At 40.3% G+C, this 9,558-nt stretch overlaps 1 gene segment (V, D, J or C); it reads right to left on the reverse strand.

Moving 5' to 3' along the window:
* Window positions 1-8,181: 8,181 nt before the first annotated feature.
* LOC101788205 (Ig lambda-2 chain V region-like) lies at window positions 8,182-8,730 on the reverse strand. The segment is given in 2 exon segments: window positions 8,182-8,522; window positions 8,614-8,730. Coding segments are annotated over 2 exon segments (387 nt in total).
* Between the last annotated feature and the right edge of the window lie 828 nt (window positions 8,731-9,558).

Raw genomic sequence — 9,558 nt, forward strand, 5'->3', positions numbered from 1 at the left:
TCTTAGGAAAGAAAATTAAATGACTAAATTCTCTGTTTATGAAATATGTCAAAGGAACAATGCATGCATTTCCTTCTCCTTCAGACTCAAACATCAAACAGCATCAATGAAGACACTTTCCTACACCTTTTTCATCACAAACAGTCAACAGGAGTCTGATAGATTGTTTATAGTGCAGTCACGTGATCTTCTTTGAATTCATGTTTAGTACAACCTAGGTTTATGTCTTAATTCCCCTACTGGGTCTTCCTGTGTTGAGCAGTGCTGTCATAGAACATATGACAGCACTCAGCTTCATCTTAAGGCTGCATCTCAAAGGTGTTAGGTGGACTCTGCCATGGAGGGAACATGCAGACCTGACAGGTGACTAAGAGTCCCTAGTGCTTGTGTCAAAATCATTGTGAGAGTTTCACAAATTTCTGATTGAGCCAGAGTGGAGTATGACCATCAGTGCTTTCTACAAAACAGCAGCCACGGTGAAAATGATAGATACTTGACAAATAGAGTATTTGAAAGAACCAGGATAATCATAGCCTGAGAACTGCACCACAAAATAAAAATCAACACACATGAGAGAAGAGGAAGAAGGATAGAAGTGCTGCTCTGAAATCAGCTGTGTGACATCTGTATGAATCCAGACAGGGCTTGAGGAGAGATGGAAGGAGGAGCAGACATGTGCAGGCAATAGGTGGGCTTTCCATGTATTTCTGAGCACTTACAGCTGCTGATGACCTTGAGATGATTCTTTTATGTCCCACTCCGTGCTTGAGGCTTATTTCTTTGGTGTTATTGAAAAACATGAATCATTTATCAAAAACCTTAACACAACTGTTTACAGGATTGTGACTTCAAGATTCTGCTCTCTTGCCAATGATCTTGGGTGTTGTGAGCTTTATGTTTTCCCAAATATACAGATGTTATAATCTATTGTATAATGTTGTGTATTATATGTACACAATCTATATACATGTACCTGTGTACTTTAAATAACCATTATAATATTTATACTACATAATTAAATGCAAATATAAGTAATTGGTATACTGTACTGTGCGGGGCATACTGACAATAAAGGAAGCATAGCTCCATGCAGCTTAAAAAAGTGGTTTAGGAATGAATGCAAGTATTTTTAGTGAATACTTCCTACTTATGTTTTCTCTGCTGTAGGTAAGTTCCAATTTGGAAATTTAAAAATTGCTCCCGTTATGTTTAGCAGAAAATGGATACAACATAAAATTTAGCTGTAAGTATGTTAGCATATAAATTATTTTGGGATTGTAAATGATACCATAAGATTTAAAGGAAAGGCTAATAAAGTTAACCTAAGTAACTATATTTAGTGTAAAACTCAAACTTGATATTGCTCACCCAGCACCAGCCTGTTGCTGGCAGAGGTATTGTCTCAGTGGGGACACAGCTCAACACTAGGACTGTCACTGGCCAACACAGGTTGTTATAAGAGAGAGAAGATATGATGAGGAATCTTGCAGCTCGCGGGAAAACTGGGGAAACCTAGAAATACACACCAGACTATCAGGTCCTAACCTAGATCCACAGTCTCTTAAATGGTCAAGGCTTCAATAAAATGAGGCAAGTGGCGTGATTTTAGGGCTCCAGGAGGGTCAGAACCCTTTAATTGAGTTAAGTCTCTGGGGGCTAAGACAAGGACTTCTCTGGAAAACCCATATATATTAGGTCCAAAACAAAGAGTGGGTGAACTGAGGAAAGTGCAAGAAATGGGTTCAAGTGCAAGAAGTGCAAGAAAACACCTTTGGAGTCACTTCTCCAAGTAGAAAAGGTGCCAATTTACGAGAATCATGTTAGCTCCAAGAGGACATTTATGGTAGGAGTGGGACTTCAGCAGTTAGATTCCTTCAGCTGCAGTCTATATATACTTAAATAGTGCTGGAGCCAAGGTGTCCTCGCTGTCACCTATCTTTCCCTTTGAGTTATCTCTGGTCTCACAGGCCACTACAGGCCTCATCCAGGACCAGTGACTAATAGAAGTTCATTTACTATGAATCAGCTCCCATCACCAGGTAAGGGGCTTAGGCCTAGGACAGAAAGAGATAAACATAGAAAGCCAATTAGTGAATTTTAACTCATTCTCAGAGCTCCTTCATAGTGCTCTCCAATACTGAAAACCTCAAGGACGTTGCTTACTGAGGCGCCAGACAACCTAAGAATTTGACTACTGATATTTCTGAACAATTTCCAAGTCATTAATTAATTTCTGAGTCTTGAAAATCTATGTACTCAATACAATTCTCACTCTAGTTAAAGATTTCAGAGATACATAAATGAGTGAAGATAAAATTCATTGTGAGTTGTTGCAGTGGTTGGCAAACAAGGTCCCCTTCTAAATCCCGAACAAGGAGCAACTCTCTCAGATGCCAGACATGATTCTTAGTCTTATGTTTGCATAAAGGAGGTACTGAGGAGCACAGGGTGAGTCTGCACAAGAGTGTTTATGTCTCACTTCCCCTTAGGCTTGTATCACTGTGGAAATGGTTGCTATACCACAAGGCACAGGAATAGGTGGCCTCATCTTCAGTCTGGGCCCCTGTGATGGTGAAGGCAGCCTTGTCTCCAAGTAAGGAGCCTGTGAATCGGGCAGGAATCCCCGGGTTTCGGGTGCTGGTACCATATATTAGCCCCTTTGATGTTTCAGAGGGTTTTTGTTGGACCCAGGTAGCATAGTTACTGGTTGTGACAGCCCCAGTACTGGAAGCACAGGTGAGTGTGACTGTTCCTCCAGGAGAGATGGACAGTGAAGATTCCTGAGTCACCACAGCCTTGGATTCAACCCCTGAAAATAAGTGAGGAACCTTATGGTCAGGAGAGGAGACAGAGGCAGCAGTGCAGCCTTCCAGAGCCCCAGGCAAGAAAATCCCTGCTGACCTGTGATGTGAGCCAGAAGTGTGAGCAGGAGAGGAGTCCAGACCATGGTGCAGACAGACAGGACTGTGTTTTACAAGTCTGCTTAGCACACAAGCTGCCCTCCAGCTTGCATTTATAACTATTAACACCTTGCTGGGGGTTGGGGGAGGTAAGGTGAAGGCAGAGTGTTCATGCAAATGAGATTGCCCTGCCAAGGAGTTCAGCAGCTTGCTTGGGTCACACATACTGAGTTAACCCACAGTGAGTATTTGATCAATCAACCTACAACCTACAAAGATTTTGAATTGCTATCTGTTTGTTCCAGGGCTAGGTCCCTCACGCCCTCTAGTGTCAGCAATGAAACTATCACTGATGGAAAGATTTATTGCTGCACAGTTTCCTACTCAATAACCACTTTTCATTAGATGTGGAGGTTTCAGTTTTTCCAGTACATCAAGCTCACTGCCTGTGATTTCAGGGGAACCTGGATGGAGACATTTTGGGCTGTGGCGTGCTGAATAACTTAATCCTTCCCCCAACTCATAGACATCAGATCCCTTGAGTAGAGGAGCGATATCATGCATTCTTTTCATCTCTGAATTTAAATGCCTTGGAAACAATGAGAAACTTAATAAGAGCATATTTTACAATTTTTTGGTCTTTCTGAGATAGGGTTTCAGTATATAGTTCAGACTGACCTTGAATTTGCTTTGTATCCTACACTAGCCTGTAATTCACAGTGATTCTCCTGCCTCAGCCTCCCGTGTGCTGGGATTGCAGGCAAGTGCCACCATATATTGGCTTTCATAAGATCACTGACACATTCTATCAGGTCTGATGTATTTCTGAGCTTATTTCTGAATGATGTCTATGTGTTGTTATTGAAATATATGGTGAATTGTTTAAAACTTAATGAAAAAAAAAACACCTTATCCTCCTCAATACATTTCTCCTTCCTTCCAATTTACTTCTCTGATCATTCTTGCCCTTTCTGAAAATTTCTTCAGTGAAACTTTAGAAGTTTTGATGAAAATACAGTGACTGTTGCAGAAATGCAGGTCCATAGTGGGACATGCGTTAAGGTGTGTACTTAATCCACCTCTCCTGTAGATATGACTCCAGGTGATTTCCATTCAAGGTACCATAAGTGTGACAGTTATAATAGATTCACGGCATGGAGGCAGCCATAACAGCCAACCAGGAATATAAAAGGGAACTTACAAAACTAGTTTAAAAAGTGGCAAGGATGATATGTTAAGTATTTAAAACAAAGTTGAATATTTTGACTGAGATTTATGTAAACATGTAATTGAATGTGCAAAAAGATAAACATTGACTATATTTTTCAGTCACCTCTCAAATATTTCTGTTTTTTCAAAATAGTGTACAAATACACTGATTTTCCCTGAAAACTTGATAAACCTTCACACCCACACCCAGTGTGTGTGTGTGTGAGTGAGTGTGTGTGTGTGTGTGTGTGTGTGTGTGTGTGTGTGTGTATTTGCTCATATGGCTCCCATGGCAGAACTGTCTACATCACAGTTTCAGGGAATCTGTCTTCTCTGAACTCTTAACCACCTGGTAATAGGCTGGAGCAGTGCTCTCAATCCTGTACCATGAACCTCCAGAAGTTGATGAGTCCTGTTCAGTGTTACAGTGGATTGTGAAACCCACTCATTTCAATTCCTGTGGAAGGAATGTTTTCTCATGTCTTGTCACATGCTAAAATTCCCCTAGGACCTCATGAGATGATGAGCTCCTGAAATTTCACTGCTTGTCTCCTATGCAGATCATTCATTGAACTTATCAACTCTTGCATTTCTGTTTTGCTTAACATGATCCCTTCGATGGAGTGTGTAGAATCTTTATACCTCCAAAGGTAACAGAAGTGGAAGTCAGTGTAGCCATAGGACAAAAGGTTTAAAGTACCCTTTATCCGTTCTATGCATGTATACTACATTAGATTTTCTGTCACTCTTTTTTTTTTACATTTTGCTTCTTGATATGAATCAGAAAATATATATTTGCTAAGTCATCAGCTATTTACATTCAATGTAACTATCCTATGTTGGGCTTCATACAAAACAGTCTTTGTGCTGGAAAATCTCATACAGGGATTTTATTTACAATAATTTATCAAAAACAGAGGCAATAGGATCTCAAAAAAGGATACATTGACACGTAGTGTAGTCATGATAAAGATTTCAGCTCATCCTTTGTAAATTAATGGAGATGTGATGAGAGGGTCTCTCAGATACTTTGCAAATTTGGACAAGGTGTACATTGTACTCATGTAACAAGCAAATCCTTTGCGTGGGTCTTCAAAAGTTAAGGTTCTGATGATGGGGGTTCAAGCTTTTTAACCAGAGGAATCTCCAGAGTGCATATGACGTGGTACCCATCAGCATGCAACCCTCCTCACAGTTGGAGGAAGAAGTGTTAGGGAGCTGAAGGAGCAACTGGGGGTCAGAATAATATATATAACGTAAGGACAACTATTTAGAAGAAAGCAAGAGATATTATGGTAGTCACTGTTGATTTCCTGTTGTCTTGTTTTGAAGTTGTGTTTCTTGCATGTTTTGTTTTGATCTCCTTTATTTTGTTTTGTTGGATTGTCTTTAAAATTATATAAATACTCTTGCACTGTCTTTGTAACAAAATGAAAATTAATAAAATGTAATCTATATCAATGTCTTAAGTGTGGTAGATTGCTTTTCTCTTAGATGTGAAAAGGACATCACTGAAGCTGCTTTTGAACAGAGAAAATACAGTGACTTCAGGCGTCAGATCATAAGCACAATCACTGTTTTCTTAGGAAAGAAAATTAAATGACTAAATTCTCTTTTTTTAAATGAAATATGTCAAAAGGAACCATTCATGCATTTCCTTCTCCTTCAGGCTCAAACATCAAACAGCATCAATGAAGACACTTTCCTACACCTTTTTCATCACAAACAGTCAACAGGAATCTGATAGATTGTTTATAGTGCAGTCACATGATCTTCTTTGTAGTCAGGTTTAGTACAACCTAGGTTTATGTCTTAATTCCCCTACTGGGTCTTCCTGTGTTGAGCAGTGCTGTCATAGAGCATAAGACAAGCACTCAGCTTCATCTTAAGGCTGCATCTCAAGGGTGTTAAGTGGACTCTGCCATGGGAGGGAACATGCAGACCTGACAGTGACTAAGAGTCCCTAGTGCTTGTGTCAAAAATCATTGTGAGAGTTTCACAAATTTCTGATTGAGCCAGAGTGGAGTATGACCATCAGTGCTCTCTACAAAACAGCCGCCACGGTGAAAATGATAGATACTTGAGAAATAGAGTATTTGAAGGAACCAGGATAATCATAGCCTGAGAACTGCACCACAAAATAAAAATCAACACACATGAGAGAAGAGGAAGAAGGATAGAAGTGTTGCTCTGAAATCAGCTGTGTGACATCTGTATGAATCCAGACAGGGCTTGAGGAGAGATGGAAGGAGGAACAGACATGTGCAGGCAATAGGGTGGATTTTCCATGTATTTCAGAGCACTTGCAGCTGCTGATGACCTTGGGATGATTCTTTTATGTCCCACTCCGTGCTTGAGGCTTATTTCTTTGGTGTCATTGAAAAACATGAATCATTTATCAAAAACCTTAGCACAATTGTTTACAGGATTGTGACTTCAAGATTCTGCTCTCTTGCCAGTGATCTTGGGTGTTGTGAGCTTTATGTTTTCCCAAATATACAGATGCTATAATCCATTGTATAATGTTGTATATTATATGTATATAAACTATAGACATCTTCCTGTATACTTTAAATAATCATTATATTTATACTACATAATTAAATGCAAATATCTTATACATAATTGGTATATTGTACTGTGTGTGGCATACTGACAATAAAAAAGGCAGCATAGCTCCACATAGCTTAAAAAAGTGGTTTCTGATTGAATGCAAGTATTTTTTAGTGAATAATTCCTATTTATGTTTTCTCTACTATATGTAAGTTTCAATTTGGAAATTTAAAAATTGTTCCCATTATGTTTTGCAGAAAATGGATACAACATAAAATTTAGCTGTAAGTATGTTAGCATATAAATTATTTTGGGATTGTAAATGATACCATAAGATTTAAAGGAAAGGCTAATAAAGTTAACCTAAGTAACTATATTTAGTGTAAAACTCAAACTTGATATTGCTCACCCAGCACCAGCCTGTTGCTGGCAGAGGTACTGTCTCAGTGCGGACACAGTTCAACACTAGGATTGTCACTGGCCAACACAGGATGTTATAAGAGAGAAGATATGATGAGGAATCTTGAAGCTCCCAGGAAAACTGGGGAAACCCAGAAATACACACCAGACTATCAGGTCCTGAACTAGATCCCCAGTCTCTTAAATGGCCAAGGCTTCAATAAAATGAGACAAGTGGCGTGATTTTAGGGCTCCAGGAGGGTCAGAACCCTTAAATTGAGTTAAGTCTCTGGGGGCTAAGACAAGGACTTCTCTGGAAAACCCATATTTATTAGGTCCAAAACAAAGAGTGAGTGAACTGAGGAAAGTGCAAGAAATGGGTTCAAGTGCAAGAAGTGCAAGAAAACACCTTTGGAGTCACTTCAAAGACTTCTCCAAGTAGTAAAAGATGCCAACTTACGAGAATCATGTTAGCTCCAAGATGACATTTATGCTAGGAGTGGGACTTCAGCAGTTAGATTCCTTCAGCTGCAGTCTATATTTACTTAACTAGTCCTGGAGCCAAGGTGTCCTCGCTGTCACCTATCTTTCCCTTTGAGTTATCTCTGGTCTCACGGGCCGCTACAGGCCTCATCCAGGACCAGTGACTAATAGAAGTTCATTTACTATGAATCAGCTCCCATCACCAGGTAAGGGGCTTAGGCCTAGGACAGAAAGAAATAAACATAGAAAGCCAAATAGTGAATTTTAACTCATTCTCAGAGCGTCTTCATAGTGCTCTCCAATACTGGAAACCTCAAGGACGTTGCTTACTGAGGTGCACGACAACCTAAGAACTTTGACTACTGATGCTTCTGAACATCTCCCAAGTCATTAATTAATTCCTGAGCCCTGAAAAATCTATATACTCAATACAATTCTCACTCTAGTTAAAGATTTCAGAGATACATAAATGGGTGAAGATAAAATTCATTGTGAGTTGTTGCAGTGGTTGGCATACAAGGTCCCCTTCTAAATCACGAACAAGGAGCATCTGTCTCAGAAGCCAGACATGATTCCTAGTCTTGTGTTTGCATGAAGGAGGTGCTGAGGAGCACAGGGTGAGTCTGCACAAGAGTGTTTATGTCTCACTTCCCCTTAGGCTTGTATCACTGTGGAAATGGTTGCTATACCACAAGGCACAGTAATAGGTGGCCTCATCTTCAGTCTGGGCCCCTGTGATTGTGAAGGCAGCCTTGTTTCCAAGGAAGGAGCCTGTGAATCGGGCAGGAACCCCTGGGCTTCGGTTGCTGGTACCATATATTAGACTCTTTGTTATTTCAGAGGGTTTTTGTTGGACCCAGGCAGCATAGTTACTAGTTGTGACAGCCCCAGTACTGGAAGCACAGGTGAGTGTGACTGTCCCTCCAGGAGAGATGGACAGTGAAGATTCCTGAGTCACCACAGCCTGGGATTCAGCCCCTGAAAATAAGTGAGGAACCTGATGGTCAGGAGAGGAGACAGAGGCAGCAGTGATGCTTTCCAAAGCCCCAGCCAGAAAATCCCTGCTGACCTGTGATGTGAGCCAGAAGTGTGAGGAGGAGAGGAGCCCAGGCCATGGTGCAGACAGACAGGACTGTGTTTTACAAGTCTGCTTAGCACACAAGCTGCCCTCTAGCTTGCATTTATAACTATTAACACCTTGCTGGGGGATGGGGGAGGTAAGGTGAAGGCAGAGCATTCATGCAAATGAGATTGCCCTGCCAAGGAGTTCAGCAGCTTGCTCAGGTCACACATACTGAGTTAACCCACAGTGAGTATTTGATCAATCAACCTACAACCTACAAAGATTTTGAATTGCTATCTATTTGTCCCAGGGCTAGGTCCCTCACGCCGTCTAGTGTCAGCAGTGAAACTATCACTGATGGAAAGATTTATTGCTGTAGAGTTTCCTACTCGATAACCACTTTTCATTAGATGTGGAGGTTTCAGTTTTTCCAGTACATCAAGCTCACTGCCTGTGATTTCAGGGGAACCTGGATGGAGACATTTTTGGCTGTGGCATGCTGAATAACTTAATCCTTCCTCCAACTCATAGACATCAGATCCCTTGAGTAGAAGAGCGATATCATGCATTCTTTTCATCTCTGAATTTAAATGCCATGGAAACTCACCAAACAATGAGCAACTTAATAAGAGCACATTTTACAATTGTTTGGTCTTTTTGAGATAGGGTTTCAGTATATAGTTTAGATTGACCTTGAATTTGCTTTATATCCTATACTAGCTTGTAATTCACAGTGATTCTCCTGCCTCAACCTCCATTGTGCTGGGATTGCAGGCAAGTGCCATCATATATTGGCATTCATAAGATCACTGACACATTCTATCAGTATCCGATGCATTTCAGAGCTTATTTCTGAATGATGTCTATGAGTTGTTATTGAAATATATGGTGAATTGTTTAAAAATTAATGAAATAAAAACTACACTTTATCCTCCTCAATATATTTCTCCT

The sequence above is a fragment of the Cavia porcellus genome, unplaced genomic scaffold (assembly GCF_034190915.1).
Source record: "Cavia porcellus strain 051 isolate PalLab524CR breed Dunkin Hartley unplaced genomic scaffold, mCavPor4.1 scaffold_16, whole genome shotgun sequence".
Taxonomy (NCBI): domain Eukaryota; kingdom Metazoa; phylum Chordata; class Mammalia; order Rodentia; family Caviidae; genus Cavia; species Cavia porcellus.